The sequence below is a fragment of the Rhinoraja longicauda genome, chromosome 35, assembly GCF_053455715.1.
Source record: "Rhinoraja longicauda isolate Sanriku21f chromosome 35, sRhiLon1.1, whole genome shotgun sequence".
In the NCBI taxonomy this organism is placed as follows: domain Eukaryota; kingdom Metazoa; phylum Chordata; class Chondrichthyes; order Rajiformes; family Arhynchobatidae; genus Rhinoraja; species Rhinoraja longicauda.
In genome coordinates this window covers 1,653,681-1,673,531 of record NC_135987.1, presented here as the reverse complement: position 1 = coordinate 1,673,531, position 19,851 = coordinate 1,653,681, and the positions used below count along the sequence as shown (strand labels likewise).

Genomic DNA, 19,851 nt, shown 5'->3' with positions numbered 1-19,851 from the left:
CGGTGAGGGGAGGTGGGGCCGCGGCGAGTGGGCCGTGGTGACCAACCTGCCCCGAGCAGTATGGCGGTGAGGGCCGGGAAGCCGTAGCCGGCAGCTAGGTGCAGCGCAGTGTTCCCCTGGAATGTCGGTCGGTCCACCTCCACGCCGGCCTGCAGACACCAACAACAGCACTTTACACTTACTGTTTATAGTCACGTGTACTGAGGTACAGCAAAAAGCTTTTGTTGCGTGCTATCCACTCAGCTGAAAGACAATACATGATTCCAATCGAACCATTTATAGTGTATCGATTCATGATAAGGGAATAAGGTTTCGTGTAAGGCTAGCCCGAGGGTCTCCAAAGAGGTAGATAGTAGTTCAGCACTGCTCTCTGCTTGTGGTGGGATGGTTCAGTTGCCTGATAACAGCTGGGAAGAAACTGTCCCTGAATCTGGAGCTGTGCGTTTGCACACTTCTGTACCTGTTGGAATATCTGAAAGGGGTGTTCCTTGCTCGCTGGCTCCACTTTAGTCCCACTAGCCTCATCCTTTGGCACCCAGTGTGTAGGGAGTGGGTAGAATAGATGATTTAAAAATAATAATAATTTAGAAATACAGCACAGAAACAGGCCCTTCAATCCACCGAGTCCTTGCCGACCAGCGATCCCTGCACACTAACACAAGGGACAATTTACAATTTCACCCAAGCCAATTAACCTCCAAACCTTGGGAGTTTTGGGATTGTGGGAGGAAACCGGAGCACCGTAATCAGGATCAGACCTGGGTCTCTGGTGTTGGAAGGCAGCAGCTCTACCGCTGTGCCACCATGCTGCTTGTTCTGGCGTGTGGTGTTGCAGTGGTGCTGTGGTGAGCAGGTTTGGTCAGCTGATTCACTGGGCATACGGGATGGGCCAGGCTGCAGCACGAGTGGGCAGCGGGCAGCGCGGGCACGTCAATGCCCACAAGGTGAGTGTACCTCTCTACCAGAGCACAAGGTGAATGTACCTGTACCACAAGGTGAGTGTACCTCTACCATAAGGTGAGTGTACCTGTACCACAAGCTGAGTGTACCTGTACCACCAGGTGAGTGCACCTGTGCCAGAGCACACGAGGGTACGTATACCAGAGGACAAGATGAGTGTCCCTGTACAAGGTGAATGTACCTGTACCACAAGCTGAGTCTACCTATACCTGAGCACAAGGTGAGTATACCTGTACCGCAAGGTGAGTATACCTGTACCACAAGGTGAGTGTACCTGTACCACAAGGTGAATGTACTGTATCAGAGCACAAGGTGAGGGTACCTGTACAAGAAGGTGAGTGTACCTGTACTATAAGGTGAGTGTACCTGTACTATAAGTTGAGCGTACCTGTACTATAAAGTGAGTGTACCTGTACTATAAGGTGAGTGTACCTGTACCACAAGGTGAGTGTACCTATACCTGAGCACAAGGTGAGTGTACCTGTACCACAAGGTGTGTACCTATACCTGAGCACAAGGTGAGCGTACCTCTACCAGATGTCCGACTAGCTTCAAGCTCTGGATCTCCACAGCCAGGTGTAGTGGTGTCCGCCCGCTCTTCTGCTCAGCCACGTTGCCATCGGCCCCCTTGCTCAGCAGCAGCTCCACCAAGCCTTCGTTGCGTGCTTTCACCGCCAAGTGTACCGGGTACAGCCCTGTGGAGATCAGGTAAGCGGGGACACTCGGTAAAGCTGTCTGCGATCCATCCCCCACAGGCTCATCTTCAACACAGACATCTCCCCCGCTGGCACAGTGACCGACCACTGCACTGCAAGGCACAGCCACCCACCACCATTTTGTTTCCTATTTAGGGGCACACAGTGGCGCAGCTGGTAGAGCTACTGTCTCACCGCGCCATGGACCTGGGTTTGATTTTGACTTTGGGTGGTGTCTGTGTGGAGCTTGCATGTTTTCCCAGTGATTGCGTGGGTTTTCTCCGGGTGCTCCGGTTTCCTCCCGCATCCCACGGACGTGCAGGTTTGTAGGTTAATTGGCCTCTTTAAATTGCCCCTGCTGGCCAGGATAGTGCTAGTGTATGGGGTGATCATCGGTTGGCACAGACTCAGTGGGCCGAAGGGACCTGACACTGGTAATGAGAGGTAACTTCACCACAGGCAGGCTGGTGGGGACAACATGAACTATCAGCCCACTGGAACCAACCTGCCAGAGGTCATGTTTCCGGACTTGATTTGTCCTGATCTTTTCTTGCTTCCAGAACCCTCTCCCCCAACATCAGTCTGAAGAAGGGTCTCGACCCGAAACGTCACCCGTCCATTCCCTCCAGAGATGCTGCCTGACCCGCTGAGTTACTACAGAACTTAGTGTCTATCTTTGGTATAAACCAGCATCTCTGGTTCCTTACTATTAGTTCTGTTCAATACAGTTTAGTTTATTGTCACGTGTACAGTGAAAAGCCTTTGTTGCGTGCTAACCAGTCAGCGGAAAGACAACACGTGATTACAATCGAGCCGTCCACAGTGTACAGATACATGATAAGGGAGCATGACCGACCATCACAGTCAGGTGAGGTGAGCAGTTTGCTGAGCAGCTGCGGAGTGAGCTCCTGCAGCAACAGGTGCACCATCTGCTCGTCACTCCTGTGCAGAGCAAGATGGAGGATGGAGTTTCCACGGCGATCCAAAATGGCGGCGTCGGCCCCGGCGGTGAGCAGCAACTCCACAATCTTGTACTGCTGGGTGATGACCCCCAGGTGGAGCGGAGTCTGTCGACACAGGAGACACAAGCACCAAACAGTCAGCCACACGCTGCAGCCCACGGAGCAGAGTCTCGATGGCCGTGACCCACCCTACAGAGCTCTAGCCTCCCTCACGGCGGTCCCCTCACAAAGGAGGACCTGGCGTGGGGGGACCATGATGGTGGGGGGGAGGTGGACAAGAGAGGACCTGGCGTTGGGGGGGGGGGGGTCGCAGCGGGGAGGGGAGAACAAAGGGAAAAGCGTACAGGTATGTAGGTAAATTGGCTTGGTAAATGTAAAAATTGTCCCTAGTGTGTGTGGGATAGTGTTAAGATGCGGGGTTCATTGGTTAGTGCGGACCCAGTGGGCCGAAGGGCCTGTTTCCGAGCTGTATCTCTAAACTAAACTAGAAAAAACACAGCATGGGGGGACAGGGCGGGTTTGAGGTGGGAACGGTGGGGGGGGGGGGGGGGGGGGAGGGGTGGGGTGGGGTGGAGAACAAACGAGGGCTAGTTCAGCATACTTTGTCAGCGCCCTTTGCTTACCTTGCGTACACAAAACAAAGAATATCACTGAGACAGTAAAATAGTGAGACGGGAGACGGAGATGGCACAGGGTGGGGTGGGGGAGACGGAGATGGCACAGGGTGGGGTGGGGGAGATGGAGGTGGCACAGGGTGGGGTGGGGGAGACGGAGATGGCACAGGGTGGGGTGGGGGAGATGGAGGTGGCACAGGGTGGGGTGGGGGAGACGGAGATGGCACAGGGTGGGGTGGGGGAGACGGAGATGGCACAGGGTGGGGTGGGGGAGATGGAGGTGGCACAGGGTGGGGTGGGGGAGACGGAGATGGCACAGGGTGGGGTGGGGGAGACGGAGATGGCACAGGGTGGGGTGGGGGAGATGGAGGTGGCACAGGGTGGGGTGGGGGAGATGGAGATGGCACAGGGTGGGGTGGGGGAGATGGAGATGGCACGGGGTGGGGTGGGGGAGATGGAGATGGCACAGGGTGGGGTGGGGGAGATGGAGATGGCACAGGGTGGGGTGGGGGAGATGGAGATGGCACAGGGTGGGGTGGGGGAGATGGAGATGGCACAGGGTGGGGTGGGGGAGATGGAGATGGCACGGGGTGGGGGAGATGGAGATGGCACAGGGTGGGGTGGGGGAGATGGAGATGGCACGGGGTGGGGGAGATGGAGGTGGCACAGGGTGGGGTGGGGGAGATGGAGATGGCACGGGGTGGGGGAGATGGAGGTGGCACAGGGTGGGGTGGGGGAGATGGAGATGGCACGGGGTGGGGGAGATGGAGGTGGCACAGGGTGGGGTGGGGGAGATGGAGATGGCACGGGGTGGGGGAGATGGAGGTGGCACAGGGTGGGGTGGGGGAGATGGAGATGGCACGGGGTGGGGGAGATGGAGGTGGCACAGGGTGGGGTGGGGGAGATGGAGATGGCACGGGGTGGGGGAGATGGAGGTGGCACAGGGTGGGGTGGGGGAGATGGAGATGGCACGGGGTGGGGGAGATGGAGATGGCACGGGGTGGGGGAGATGGAGGTGGCACAGGGTGGGGTGGGGGAGATGGAGATGGCACGGGGTGGGGGAAATGGAGGTGGCACAGGGTGGGGTGGGGGAGATGGAGATGGCACAGGGTGGGGTGGGGGAGATGGAGATGGCACGGGGTGGGGTGGGGGAGATGGAGATGGCACAGGGTGGGGTGGGGGAGATGGAGATGGCACGGGGTGGGGGAGATGGAGGTGGCACAGGGTGGGGGAGATGGAGGTGGCACAGGGTGGGGTGGGAGAGACACAAGGCCTGACACAGGGTGGGGTGGGGGCTGGGTTGAGGCAGGGGTGCACAGAGCTGCTGGGGAGGGGTGACACAGGGCTGGAGGATGGGGTGGGGGGAACGTGGGAGTAGACACAGAGGGGTACACAGAGCCGACGGGGGGTGAGGGGAACTTACCTGGCGCAGGTGGTTGGGCAGGTTGATGATGTTCTGCCAGGGGATGCTGACGATGACCTGGAGAAGATGCTGCACCACCAGTGGCTGCTGGTGGATGACGGCCAGGTGCAGCGACCTGGAGATCAGGGAGAGAGGGGAGGGTTACACAGCGGCCCCAGCCCAGCCCTCACTCCCACATCCTCCCACCCCCCCTCACGACCACTCCCACCAACACCCCCCTCACCCCCTCATGTCCACCCCCAACCCCCACACCCATCCCTCGACCCCATCCCCGCTCCATCGGCTGCTGGTGTATGACGGCCTGGTGCAGGGGGGGAGGGGTTAACAGAGTTGCCCCCACCCTCACTTACGTGTCTCCGTTTTCGTCCTGAACGGCGGTGAGGTGTCGCTGCACCGCCAGGAGCATGCGCACGTCGGCCGTGACGGCGTAGTCCAGCAGTGCCCGCGCGGTCCGCTCCGTGATCTGCAGCGCGCCCATGCCCACCAACACCTCTGTGGGCACAGAGTGACAGCACAATCAGGCACCATGCCAGGGAACCAGCTGGCATCCAAAGATCTACACACCAACATCTCCTGCAAACAAGCTGGGATCTGCACACCAATCCGGACAGGAATGAGCTGGGATCTGATGACCAGCACCTTCTGGGAATGAGCTGGGATCTGATGCCCAGCACCTCCTGGGAATGAGCTGGGATCCAGAGACCAGCACCTCCTGGGAATGAGCTGGGATCTGATGTCCAGCACCTCCTGGGAATGAGCTGGGATCTGATGTCCAGCACCTCCTGGGAATGAGCTGGGATCTGATGTCCAGCACCTCCTGGGATCAAGCTGGGATCTGCACACCAATCCGGAGAGGAATGAGCTGGGATCCAGAGACCAGCACCTCCTGGGAATGAGCTGGGATCCAGAGACCAGCACCTCCTGGGAATGAGCTGGGATCTGATGACCAGTACCTCCTGGGAATGAGCTAGGATCTGATGTCCAGCACATCCAGGAACAAGCTGAGATTAATTCGAACAACAGAGGAAATTGGAGCAGTCACTGGAAGTGTCTTGAGAGCAGTCAGGGTTACCGACGAAGAAGTACTGAAGGTACTGTTGTGTTTGAAGGTAGATAAATTTCCTGGGCCTGATCAGATATATCCGAGGACATTGTGGGAAACTAGAGAGGAAATGTGGGAGCCCTGGTTGAAATTTACGAGTCGTCCTTAAATACAGGAGAGGTGCCGGAAGATTGGAGGGTGGCAAATGTTGTGCCTCTTTTCAAGGAGGGCTGCAGGGAAAATGCTGGGGACTATAGGCCGGTGAGCTTAACATCTGTAGTTGGTAAGTTACTGGAGCGTATTCTGAGGGATAGGTTACACAGGCATTTGGATGGGCAAGGGCTGATTAAGGATAGTCAGCATGGGTTTGTACGTGGGAGGTCGTGTCTCACAAATCTGATTGAGTTTTTTGAAGACGTGACCAAAAAGGTTGATGAGGGCAGAGCTGTAGATGTTGTGTACATGGACTTCAGTAAGGCATTTGACAAGGTTCCGCATGGTAGGCTGCTCTGGAAGGTTAGATCGCCTGGGATCCAAGGAGAGATAGCTGAATGGATAGCAAATTGACTCCATGGAAGGAAGCAGAGGGTGATGGTGGAAGGTTGCTTCTCAGACTGGAGGCCTGTGACTAGTGGTGTGCCTCAGGGTTCGGTGCTGGGCCCGTTACTGTTTGTCATCTACATCAATGATTTGGATGAGAACATACAGGGCAAGATTAGCAACTTTGCTGATGATACAAAAGTGAGTGGTTTTGCAGATAGTGAAGATGGTTGTGAATGATTGCAGCAGGATCTGGATCGATTGGCCAGGTGGGCGGAGGAATGGTTGATGGAATTTAATACAGAGAAGTGTGAGGTGTTGCATTTTGGGACGTCGAACAAGGGCAGGACCTACACAGTAAATGGTGTAGTGTGTAGTGTTGATGAGCAGAGGGATCTAGGAGTACAGGTGCATGGTTCCTTGAAGGTCGAGTCGCAGGTAGATAAGGTGGCCAGAAAGGCTTTTGGCACTTTGGCCTTCATCAGTCAGAGTATTGAGTATAGAAGTTGGGAGGTTATGTTGCAGTTGGATAAGACATTGGCGAGACAGCATTTAGAATATTGTTTTCAGTTCTGGGCACCATGTTATAGAAAAAATAGTGTCAAGCTTGAAAGGGTTCAGAGAAGATTTACGATGATGTTGCCAAGACTAGAGGGTGAGGGCTTTAGGGAGAGGTTGAGTAGCCTGGGTCTCTATTCCATGGAGTGCAGGAGGATGAGGGGAGATCTTATAGAGGTATACAAAACCGTGCCTTCTCTCCATACCCTCTGACACCCGTTCCAATCAAGAATGCATATATCTCTGCCTTAAATATACCCAATTATGGCCTCCACAGCCATCTGTGGTAAAGAATTCCATAGATTCACCACTCTCTGACTAAAGAAATTCCTCATCATCTCCTGCCTAAAAGAAGGTCCTTTAATTCTGAGGTTGTGACCTCTAGTCCAAGACCCTCCCACTAGTGGAAAGATTCTCTGCACATCCACTTTGTCCAAGCCTTTCACTATTCTGCACGTTTCAATGAGATAACGTACAATAAAGCACCATTGAACCATTGACAATGAGCTGCTGGAGGAGGTAGTTGAGGCAGGGACTATCATAACGTTTAAGAAACATTTGGACATTGGTACATGGATAGGACAGGTTTGGAGGGATATGGGCCAAACGCAAGCAGCTGGGACTAGTGTACCTGGGACTAGTGAGCTGGGACACGTTGGCTGGTGTGGGCCAGTTGGGATGAAGGGGCTGTTTCCACGCTGTATCACTCTATCAATCTATTCTTTGACTCTGGCAGAACCGACACAGAGGTGACACCTCCCCCGCTCCCAGCTCACGTACCGTGATGTGCCAGCTGGTCACTGGGCAGTGCCGCATCGTCAGTGGTCTGCAGGCCCTGTCCTGGGGAGCACTCTGGTGTCTGGTCTGGGGCAACGTGCGGGCATTCTTGCTCCTCGCCCATCTCCGTCGCCTGTCCGCCCATCTCCATCGCTCCCGGCGTAACGCCACCATGTTGCATCCCCTGCTGGCCTGCCCACAGCGCACCAGCAAAGCTGTTCTGGTAGCCGAGGAAACTAAAGCCTGCAACAAGGCAGCAATGTTCCACACAGTCATGGCCAACAGCAGACAGAGCTTCTACACGCCCCGCAACCCTCTCTCTCCGACCCCCCACACACCCACCCCTCCCTCCACCCCCTCCCTCTGGGGTGGGGACATCTAGCACCCCAAACACCAGCACCTCTCCCGCGGCAAGATCACACTCCCCCTCCCCTCCCCACCCCACCCCGGCTTCACAAACACCCCTGCCCACCCACAGCACCACTTCTGCCCGCCCCCACCACTCCTCACCCAACTCCAGCTCCAACACACAGCACACCGCACCTGCCTGCCACCCACCAAAGGGCAAGGCCTTCACCTACTGCCCCAGAGTGGAAGGTAAGGCTCAGCGCCATCCCCCCACCCCCTCCACTCTGGCCCACACCCCCTCCCACCCCCCACCCCCTCCCCTCACCCGTCACCCCCCTCCCCTCACCCCAAACCCCCCCCTCCCCTCCCTCTGCCCACCCCTTCCCCTCACCCCCTCCCTCTGCCCCACCCCCTCCCCACACCCCCATCCCCTCCCCACACCCCCATCCCCTCCCCACACCCCCACCCTCCGCCCCACCCTCTCCCTCCGGCCCACCCCACCCCTCCATCCCATCCCCTCCCCCCACCCCACCCCCTCACCCCAAACCCCACCCAGTCGCTCAGGGGGACACCGTGTTCCGCAGCTGGGGTCAATGCCCAGGGCTTACCCGCTGCTCCTGCCCCCGCTCCTCCTCCGCCTCCCATCCCTGGCGGCGGTCCCGAGGGACCACCTCCGCCAAAGTGATCGGAGAAATGCGGCAGCCTCTTCTGTCTCTTGCGATTCACTTCTTCCCTGTCTGTCAGAAAGAGGAGGAGGGCAGGGAGTTATCGCATGCACACACCTCCAGCTCCAGAGACACCTCCAGATCCAGAGACACCTCCAGATCCAGAGACACCTCCAGCTCCAGAGACACCTCCAGATCCAGAGACACCTCCAGCTCCAGAGACACCTCCAGCTCCAGAGACACCTCCTGGTCCAGAGACACCTCCAGATCCAGAGACACCTCCAGCTCCAGAGACACCTCCAGCTCCAGAGACACCTCCAGCTCCAGAGACACCTCCAGCTCCAGGGACACCTCCAGATCCAGGGACACCTCCAGCTCCAGGGACACCTCCAGATTCAGGGACACCTCCAGATCCAGGGACTTTATTCCCTGTTGCACAGGGGGATGAGGGGTGATCTTACAGAGGTGTACAAGATCATGAGGAATAGATTGAGTAGGTGGTGGAGTCTCTTGTCCAGAGTAGGTTAATTGAGGTCGTGCAGCAGTAGAGTTGGGGAGTGGGGCGGGTGGGGCCATGCGGAGGGTGGGGCCATGCGGAGGGTGGGGCCGTGGGGAGGGTAGGGTGGTGGGGAGGGGTGGGGCGGTGGGTGGGGCAGGTGGGGTGGGTGGGGCCGTGCGGAGGGGGGGGCCGTGGGGGGGTGGAGTGGTGGGGAGGGGTGGGGCGGTGGGGGGTGGGGCGGTGGGGCGGTGGGGGGGTGGGGCGGGGCGGTGGGGGGGAGGGGCGGGGCGATGGGGGGGGGCGGTGGGGGGGTGGGGCGATGGGGGGGTGGGGCGATGGGGGGGTGGGGCGATGGGTGGGGTGGGGCGATGGGGGGGGCAGTGGGACTGCGGCTCTGGGGCGGTGAGGGGGGTGTGGCGGTGGAAGGGGGTGGGGCGATGGGGGGGGTGGGGCGATGGAGGGGTGGGGCGGGTGGGGAGGGGTGGGGCTCTGGGGCGGTGGCGGGGGATGGCGCTGAGCCTTACCTTCCACTCTGGGGCAGTAGGTGAAGGCCTTGGCCTCACTCGTCTCCCCGTCCTTCCTGCGTCTCAGCTGCACGAACACTGTGATGGGCCGCTCGATGTCGATGTCCCGGTATCGCGGAGTCCGGAAAACAATGGCAAACTGAGGAGAGAGAAGGGCTGCAGTGAGGGAGACACATGGACGGGGCGGCAGTACTGCCACAGGTCACCAGGGGGCACCATCTGCCGCAGGGTGGAAGATGCATCTTCACAACCACTCAGATAATTAGTTTAGTTTAGAGATGCAGCGCGGAAACAGGCCCTTTGGCCCATCGAGTCCGCACTGACCAGTGATGCCCGTACACTAACACTATCCTACACACACTGGGGACAATTTACAATGATACCAAGCCAATCAACATATAACATATAACACATATAACAACTACAGCATGGAAACAGGCCTGTCCGGCCCTACCAGTCCACGCCGACCATTCTCCCTGACCTAGTCTCATCTACCTGCACTCAGACCATAACCCTCCAATCCCCTCCTATCCATATACCTATCCAATTTACTCTTAAATAATAAAATCGAGCCAGCCTCCACCACTTCCACCGGAAGCCCATTCCATACAGCCACAACCCTCTGAGTAAAGAAGTTCCCCCTCATGTTACCCCTAAACCTTTGTCCCTCAATTCTGAAGCTATGTCCCCTTGTTGGAATCGTCCCAACTCTCAAAGGGAAAAGCCTACCCACGTCAACTCTGTCCGTCCCTCTCAAAATTTTAAAAACCTCTATCAAGTCCCCCCTCAACCTTCTACGCTCCAAAGAATAAAGACCCAACCTATTCAACCTCTCTCTGTAGCCTAAGTGCTGAAACCCAGGCAACATTCTAGTAAATCTCCTCTGTACCCTCTCCATTTTGTCGACATCCTTCCTATAATTTGGCGACCAGAACTGCACACCATACTCCAGATTCGGCCTCAACAATGCCCTGTACAATTTCAACATTACATCCCAACTTCTATACTCGATGCTCTGATTTATAAAGGCAAGCATACCAAACGCCTTCTTCACCACCCTATCCACATGAGATTCCACCTTCAGGGAACAATGCACAGTTATTCCCAGATCCCTCTGTTCCACTGCATTCCTCAATTCCCTACCATTTACCCTGTACGTCCTATTTTGATTTGTCCTACCAAAATGCAGCACCTCACACTTATCAGCATTAAACTCCATCTGCCATCTTTCAGCCCACCCTTCCAAAAGGCCCAAGTCTCTCTGTAGACTTTGAAAATCTACCTCACTATCAACTACTCCACCTATCTTAGTATCATCTGCATATTTACTAATCCAATTTGCCACACCATCATCCAGATCATTAATGTAAATGACAAACAACAGTGGACCCAACACAGATCCTTGGGGCACTCCACTAGACACTGGCCTCCAACCTGACATACAATTGTCAACCATTACCCTCTGGTATCTCCCATTCAGCCATTGTTGAATCCATCTTGCAACCTCACTATTAATACCCAACGATTTAACCTTCTTAATCAACCTTCCATGTGGAACCTTGTCAAATGCCTTACTGAAGTCCATATAGACAACATCCACAGCCTTGCCCTTATCAATTTCCCTGGTAACCTCTTCAAAAAATTCAAGAAGATTAGTCAAACATGACCTTCCAGGCACAAATCCATGTTGACTGTTTCTAATCAGGCCTTGATTATCCAAATAATTATATATATTGTCCCTAAGTATCTTTTCCATTAATTTTCCCACCACAGACGTCAAACTAATAGGTCTATAATTGCTAGGTTTACTTTTAGAACCTTTTTTAAACAAAGGCACAACATGCGCAATGCGCCAATCTTCCGGCACCATCCCTGTTTCTAATGACGTTTGAAATATTTCCGTCATAGCCCCTGCTATTTCTGCACTAACTTCCCTCAATGTCCTAGGGAATATCCTATCAGGACCTGGAGACTTATCCACTTTTATATTCTTCAAAAGTGTCCGTACCTCCTCTTCTTTAATCCTCCTAATTTCCATCACTACTCTACTTGTTTCGCTTACCTCACATAATTCAATATCCTTCTCCTCGGTAAATACCGAAGAAAAGAAATTGTTTAATATCTCCCCCATTTCTTCCGGCTCAGCACATAGCTGTCCACTCTGACTCTCTAATGGACCAATTTTATCCCTCACTGTCCTTTTGCTATTGACATATCTGGAGAACCCCTTGGGGTTTACTTTTACATTACTTGCCAAAGCAGCCTCATATCTTTTTTTCGCTTTTCTAATTTCCTTTTTAAGATTCCTTTTACATTCTTTATATTCCTCAAAAACCTCATTTACTCCCTGCCGCTTATATTTATTGTATATCTCCCTCTTTTTCCGAACCAAGTGTCCAATTTCCCTGGAAAACCACGGCCCTTTCAAATTATTATTCTTTCCTTTCCACCGAACAGGGACATAAAGACTCTGTACTCTCAAATTTCACCTTTAAATATCCTCCATTTCTCTATTATATCCTTTTCATAAAACAACAATTTCCATTTCACTCCTTTTAAATCCTTTCTCATCTCCTCAAAATTAGCCTTTCTCCAATCCAAAATCTCAACCCTTGGTCCAGATTTGACCTTCTCCATAATGATATTGAAACTAATGGCATTATGATCACTAGACCCAAAGTGCTCCTCAACACATACCTCCGTCACCTGACCCATCTCATTTCCTAACAGGAGGTCCAACACTGCCCCTTCTCTGGTAGGCACCTCTACGTATTGCTGCAAAAAACTATCCTGCACACATTTTACAAACTCCAAACCATCCAGCCCTTTAACAGAATGTGATTCCCAGTCTATATACGGAAAATTGAAATCACCCACAATCACCACTCTGTGCTTACTACTAATATCTGCTATCTCCTTACATATTTGCTCTTCCAATTCTCGTTCCCTATTTGGCGGTCTATAATACACCCCTATAAGTGTTGCTAAACCTTTCTCATTTCTGAGTTCCACCCAAACAGCCTCCTTAATCGAGCCTTCTAGTCTGTCCTGCCTATAAACCTATAGACTAGTCTGTTCTAGTCTATAAACCTGTACACCTTTGGAGTGTGGGAGGAAATCAAAGCACCCGGAGAAAACCCACGCAGTCACGGGGAGAACGTACAAACTCCGTACAGACAGCACCCTTGGTTGGGATCGAACCTGTGTCTCTGGCGCTGTGAGACAGCAACTCTACTGCTGCACAACCTCAATTCACCTATTCTGGACAAGAGACTCCACCACCTACTCAATCTATTCCTCATGATCTTGTACACCTCTGTAAGATCACCCTCATCCCCCTGTGCAACAGGGAATAAAGTCCGAGCGTACACATTCCTACACAGACCTTTCTGTCCTCACTCAGTCTCCTCCATTGTCAGACTGAGGCTAAATGCAAATTGGAGGAACAGAATCTCATATTTTGCTTGGGCAACTTCTAGTCCAGTTGTATGAATATTGATTTCTCTCACTTTAGGTAGCCCCAGCATTCCTTCTCTCTCTATCCCTCCCCCACCCAAGTCACACTAGCTTCTCATTTTCACCTGACAGCCTGTTTCCTTTATCATCCTCACATCTTTCATTCATTGTTCTTTATCTCTCCACATCACCGTCTAAATCTCTCGTTTTGCTTATCCCTAACCAGTCTGAAGAAGGGTCTCGCCACGTAACGTCACCCATTCCTTCTCTCCAGAGATGCTGCCTGTCCCGCTGAGTTACTCCAGCTTTTTGTGTCTATCCGAGCCTATTCAACCTCTTCTTGTAGCTCCGGCCCTCGAGTCCTAGCAACATTCTCGTAAATCTTCTCTGCACTCTTTCCAGCTTGACAACATCTGTCCACTAACATGATGCTTAGCACTGAATACAATACTGTAAATGTGGCCTCACCAACGTCTTATATAACTGCAAGATGACATCCCAACTTCTATACTCAGTATAGTCAGGACCTCACTATCTACCTGTGACTCCACCTTCAAGGATCGCTGGTCAATGCGGACTCGGTGGGCCAAAGGACCTGTTTCCACGCTGTGTCGCTAAACTAAACTAAACAAAAAATAGCGATGTGGAATGTACAAAGAATGGGGGAACCATCTTCAATAGGAGATTGGTTGCGATTAGGAAACATAGACATTCATTGACCTGTGGATATAGAGACCGCAGAATAGAGAGGTGAGACACACAATGCTGGAGTAACTCAGCGGGTCAGACAGCATCTCTGGAGAGAAGGAGTGGGTGACGTTTCCGGTTGAGACCCTTCTCAGACATAGGGTAGATGCACAGTCTCGTGCCCAGAGTAGGGGAATCAAGAACCAGAGGACATAGGTTTAAGGTGAGGGGGAAAAGATTTAATAGGAGCCTGAAAGGCAACAATTTTTTTTTAACATGAAGAGAGGTGGGGGAATGGAACAAGCTGCCGGAGGAGATGGTTGAGGCAGGGACTATCGCAACGATTAAGAAACATTGGGACAGGTGCTTGGATGGGACAGGTTTAGAGTGATAGGGACCAAATGCAGGCATGTGGGACTAGTGTAGATGGGGCATGTTGGCCGGTGTGTGCAGGTCGGACCTGTTTCCACGCTGCATCACTCTATGACGTGGATGGGAACAATGAGAAGTGTTGCACTGTGAAGCATGGAGACATGCTCTCTTCCCACCGCACTACTGGTGTTTGTAGAAGCGTGGCCAGGACAGGGCAGCACGGCACACTCTCACAGTGCCTGGCATCGAGGGCTCAGTGAGGTGGGTACAAGCGGCAAGTGTTACCTGTCGGTGCACGTCCGTGGGACCAAAGTCTCCGTACGCCTCCCACCCGCGTTCATCGTCCTCATAGAAGCGGATCTGGATGTCATCTGCAAAGCAACAAGAGCCGCTAACACAGAGCTAATGCAAACTCAACATGAAGGCCAGCACATGTCAGGCACTAGGGCAGCACGGTGGCACAGCAGTAGAGTTGCTGCCTCACAGCGCCAGAGACCCGGGTTCCATGCTGACTACGGGTGCTGTCTGTACGGAGTTTGTACCTTCTCCCCGTGACCGCGTGGGTTTTCTCCGGGAGCTCTGGTTTCCTCCCACACTCCAAAGATGTACAGGTTTGTAGGTTAACTGACTTTGGTAAAAATTGTAAATTGTCCCTAGTGCACTGGTTGCTGTGGGCCCTGTGGGCTGAAGGGCATGCTTCCATCTGTGTCTCTGGTCTACAGTAAGGTTGGGATTGGGGACCAAATATCTGAGGTTACGAGGGCTGTCAGGACAGATATACTGCTGATGTTCCACCAATCGGTGGTTGCCAGTGCCATCTTCCATCTGGGCCAAACGTGGGCAGGTGGGACTCGTGCAGATGCGGCATGCTGGTCGGCATGGACAAGTTGGGCTTCTCATGGTACAAACCAATGAGCAACCCTTTGGTGCCTTGCAGCATCCTGACCCAAAACTGGCCATCTCTCTCCTCCACAGATGCTGCTCAGCTTGCTGAGTTCCTCCAGCAGTTTGGTTGTTACTCCTGAGTCTAGCACCTGTAGTCTTGTGTCTCGGCAGTTGCCTTTAAACACATCTTTCCTTAACTACCAGAGCACTGCAATCCTTAATTACAATCCCGGCGATGATTGGGTTAACGTACGATGAGCGTTTGACGATCCTGGCCTGGAGTTTATAAGGATGAGGGGGACCACACTGAAACTTATTTAATTATGAAAGGCCTGGATAGAGTGGATGTGGAGAGGATGTTTTCACTAGTGGGAGAGTCTTGGACCAGAGGGCACAGCCTTAGAATTAAAGGACGTACCTTTAGAAAGGAGATGAGGAGGAATTTCTTTAGTCAGAGGGCAGTGAATCTGTGGAATTCATTGCCACAGACGGCTGTGGAAACAATAGACAATAGGTGCAGTAGTAGGCCATTCGGCCCTTCGAGCCAGCTATTCACCGTGATCATGGCTGATCATCCACAATCAGTACCCCATTCCTGCCTAATCCAAGTCATTGGGTATTTTAAAGCAAAGTTTGACAGGTTCTTGATTAGTACGGGTGTCAAAGGTTACAGGGAGAAGGCAGGAGAATGGGGTTGAGCGGGAAAAAGTAGATCAGCCATGATTGAATGGTGGAGGAGACTCGATGGGCAGAATGGCCTAATTCTGCTCCGACTGTATGTCTTGTGCTCTTATAAGCACAGCTCTACCCAGCTCACCATAGCCCTGTACATGTGTGGCAGCACTCCTACGTAGGTCACGGGGAGAACGTACAAACTCCGTACAGACAGCACCCGTAGTTGGGATCGAACCCAGGTCTCCGGCGCTGCATTCGCTGTAAGGGAGCAACTCTACCGCTGCACCACCGCGCCACCCTTACATAATTTCCCATCACCAGCAGAAGCAGCAGACCCGTGGGTGGGGAGCAGCCATCTTGGGGCGCACCGACCTTGGGGACCTGCAGCCCTACTGAAGCACGAGCTCACTTCCCCCCCCCCCCCCCCCCCCCCCCAGCAAGCAGTGAGCAGCACCCTCACCTTTCTGGACTTTGTCACACAGGAGGTAGATCTCGTCTCCACCCAGCACACTGCCCGATGTCTTGTCCATCCTGACGATCTTCAGGTTGGAAGCGTTTGGTGCCTCTGTCAGACACACAAGATCAAACATTTAAAATATCAACAAGAACAACACAATCAAGTGCAATCTACAAAAGCATTTGCTGTTACTTTGGAAATAAGGTGACTGGCGACACGGTGGCCAGCGGTAGAGATCCTGCCTTACAGCGCCGGAGACCCGGGTTCCATCCCCACTACGGGTGCTGTCTGTACAGAGTTTGTATGTTCTCCTTGTGATCTGCGTGGCTTTACTCCGAGATCTTCGGTTTCCTCCCACACTCCAAAGACCTACAGGTTTATAGATTAATTGGCTTGGTATGTGTAAATTGGCCCTAGTGTGTGTTGGATAGTGTTAATATGCGGGGATTGCAGACTCGGTGGGACAAAGCTGTATCTCTCCACTAAACTAAACCAAACGTTACCGTTAATTAGCAATGGATCGTTAACACATTGTGCTCTCACAAGTAGCAAATGAAAATTAATGAACGATTCAGAGTTGTGCAGTTGTAGAGATGCATCACAGAAACGAGCATTTTATTGACCATGAACCACCCATTTACATTACAACGCTAGAGACCCCGGTTCGATCCTGACTACAGGAGCTGTCTGTACGGAGTTTGTACGTTATCCCTGTGACTGCGTGGGTTTTCTCCGGGTGCTCCGGTTTCCTCCCACACTCCAAAGATGTACAGGTTTGTAGGTTAATTGGCTTCAGTAAAATTGTAAATAGTCCCTAGTGTGTGCAGGGTAGTGTTAGTGTGCAGGGTAGTGTTAGTGTGCAGGGTAGTGTTAGTGTGCAGGGTAGTGTTAGTGTGCAGGGTAGTGTTAGTGTGCAGGGTAGTGTTAGTGTGCAGGGTAGTGTTAGTGTGCAGGGTAGTGTTAGTGTGCAGGGTAGTGTTAGTGTGCAGGGTAGTGTTAGTGTGTAGGTGGGGGCCAAAGGGCCTTTTTCCACGCTGGCTATCTAAACTAAACTAAAAAGTTAAGTCAACCAATGTATCCCGCAAGTGATTGATGAGCCAGGGGAGGGGAGGGGAGGGGGAGGGGAGGGGAGGGGAGGGGGAGGGGAGGGGGAGGGGAGGGGAGGGGAGGGGAGGGCATTGCTGCACAAACACAGGCAGTGATGTCACGTAACCCTCTCTCTCCGTCTCCCCCACCCTCGTTCTCACACTCCTTTCACTGTCCTGATTAATTTTACTGTTTGTTTGCTTCGTTGTCACCTTCTCCTCAGCCAACAATGAGCCATTGTACATTTCCTTGACCAACGTCTGCTTTGAGGTGTCCTTTTCACGCCTTACACATCCATATCTCTAGTTTCCCTCTCCCCTCTGACACATTGCTTTGGTGGCACGGTGGCCCAGCGGTAGAGTTGCTGCCGTACAGCGGGTTCCATCCTGACTACGGATATTGTCTGTCCGGAGTTTGTACGTTCTCCCCGTGACCTGCGTGGGTTTTCTCCGGGCGCTCCGGTTTCCACCCACATTCCAAAAGTGCAGGTTTGTAGGCTAATTGGCTTCAGTAAAATTGTAAATTGTGCCTAGTGTGCGTAGGGTAGTGTCAGTGTGTGGGGATCGCTGGTCAGTGCGGGATCGGTGGGCCGAAGGGCCGAAGGACCTGTTTCCGCGCGGTATCTCTAAACTAAACTAAAGATGAGGAGGTTGAGCAAGTGCACCTCACTGCCTCCTCGCCCAGTGTCGGCCTCATCAGTTTCGACACTGTGCTACGAGTCCCCACCACTGACAGTGTCAGCTTCCAGTACAAAGTACAAACCTGGCCACAAAACCCCGAAGCAGGCCGGGGAATGTTCCATGACTCATCACCAGTCACTGCCAGAAGCAGCAAAAAAAAAATTCCCCGTCATCTCTTTATTCCTTTTCTCACGATCAGCCACAACCTTACCCATCCTTGCCCAAGACCAAGCTTTGGCGCAGCTGTAGAGTTGCTGCCTCACAGCGCCAGGGTCCTGGGTTCGATCCCGACTACGGCCGCTGTCTGTATGGAGTTTGTCCGTTCTCCCCGTGACCTGCGTGGGTTTTCTCTGGGATCTCCGGTTTCCTCCCACACTCCAAAGACGTACAGGTTTGCAGGTTAATTGGCTTGGTATAATTGTAAGTTGTTCCTAGTTTGTAGGATAGCATTAGTATGCAGGGATCGCTGGTTGGTGTGGACTCAGTGGGCCGAAGGGCCTATTTCTGCGCTGCATCTCTAAACTTAACTAAACTACGAGCAATGGCTTTGTGGGCAAGTCTGCAGGTGATACAAAGGTGGAGGGGCAGGTGGTGTAGAGAAAGCAGGGACTCTGCAGAAGGACCTGGACAGGTTGGGAGAGTGGGCAGAGAAGTGGCAGAAGGAATATCGTGCAGCAAAGTGTATGGTCATGCATTTTATAATAGGGAATAAAGGCCTGGACTATTTTCAGAAATTGGAAGTGCAAATGGACTTGGGCTGTATCTCTAAACTAACCGGGAGTTCCTTCCCCTCATCAACACATTTGCTGTTTACTCCAACGCTGTCTTTTACCAACAATACCATCATTGTACAAGAATGATCCCAGGAATGAATGATGAGCGTTTGACTCATGCTGTACTCGCTGGAGTTTAGAAGGATGAGGGGGGACCTCATTGAAATTTACTGAATAGTGAAAGGCACTTTTAAAATGGAAATGAGGAGGAATTTCTTTAGTCAGAGGGCGGTGAATCTGTGGAATTCTTTGCTACAGATGGCTATGGAGGCCATGACAGTTGATATTTTTAAGGCAGAGATAGATAGATAGATACATAGATAGATAGATAGGTGCGGGTGTCAGAGGTTGTGGGGAGAAGGCAGGAGAATGGGGTTGAGAGGGAAAGATAGATCAGCCATGATTGAATGGCGGGGTAGACTTGATGGGCTGAATGGCCTAAATCTGCTCCTTGAACTAATTAATATTGGACAAAAAACGGGTAACAACAAGTCAGACTTCAGGAGGGAAGTCAATAGGTTCAGGGTGGAAGCAGGCTGCTGGGTCCACCATGTCCGCACTGACCAGTGACCATCCATATACCAGCACAATTCACACTAGCGACAATTTACAGAAGCCACTTAGCCGACAAACCTGCACGTCTTTGCAGTGTGAATGGAAACAGGAGCACCCGGAGGGAACCCACGCAAGTCACGGGGAAACCTTGCAAACTCGGTAGAGACAGCGCCCATAGCCAGGATCAAAGCCGGGTCTCTGGCGCTGTGAGGCAGCAGGCGACTCCGCCCTAAACAGTCTTACTCTCAACATTCGCAAGACCAAGGAGCTGAGTGATGACTTTATGAAGGGAAAGCAGAGGGACCCTCACCTGACTACATCAACGGAACAGCAGTGGCTTCAGGTTCTGGGTGTGCATGTCCTGTTGATCTGTCCTGACCCCAGCACATTGATGCAATTGCACACTAATGCTCACCAACCTCCACAGAGCTTTGGCAACGGTTCAATGGTTCTTTGCTGTCACATGTACCAATAGACAATAGACAATAGGTGCAGGAGGAGGCCATCTGGTCCTTCGAGCCAGCACCACCATTCAATGTGATCATGGCTGATCATTCACAATCAGGGTCTCAATCTGAAGAAGGGTCTCGACCTGAAACGTCACCCATTCCTTCTCTC

General features: G+C 52.9%; 1 protein-coding gene across 1 annotated transcript in view; it reads right to left on the bottom strand.

Moving 5' to 3' along the window:
* LOC144609893 (nuclear factor NF-kappa-B p100 subunit-like) overlaps window positions 1-19,851 on the bottom strand; it is an 86,994-nt gene that overhangs the window by 21,704 nt on the left and 45,439 nt on the right. The window contains exons 9-18 of the mRNA XM_078428275.1: window positions 16,143-16,247; window positions 14,408-14,493; window positions 9,608-9,746; window positions 8,528-8,656; window positions 7,575-7,814; window positions 5,005-5,146; window positions 4,655-4,769; window positions 2,512-2,722; window positions 1,489-1,655; window positions 47-149 (exon numbers count right to left, since the gene is read on the bottom strand). Of these exons, the coding sequence (XP_078284401.1) occupies window positions 47-149; window positions 1,489-1,655; window positions 2,512-2,722; window positions 4,655-4,769; window positions 5,005-5,146; window positions 7,575-7,814; window positions 8,528-8,656; window positions 9,608-9,746; window positions 14,408-14,493; window positions 16,143-16,247 (1,437 nt within the window). The remainder of the gene's footprint in view (window positions 1-46; window positions 150-1,488; window positions 1,656-2,511; window positions 2,723-4,654; window positions 4,770-5,004; window positions 5,147-7,574; window positions 7,815-8,527; window positions 8,657-9,607; window positions 9,747-14,407; window positions 14,494-16,142; window positions 16,248-19,851) is intronic.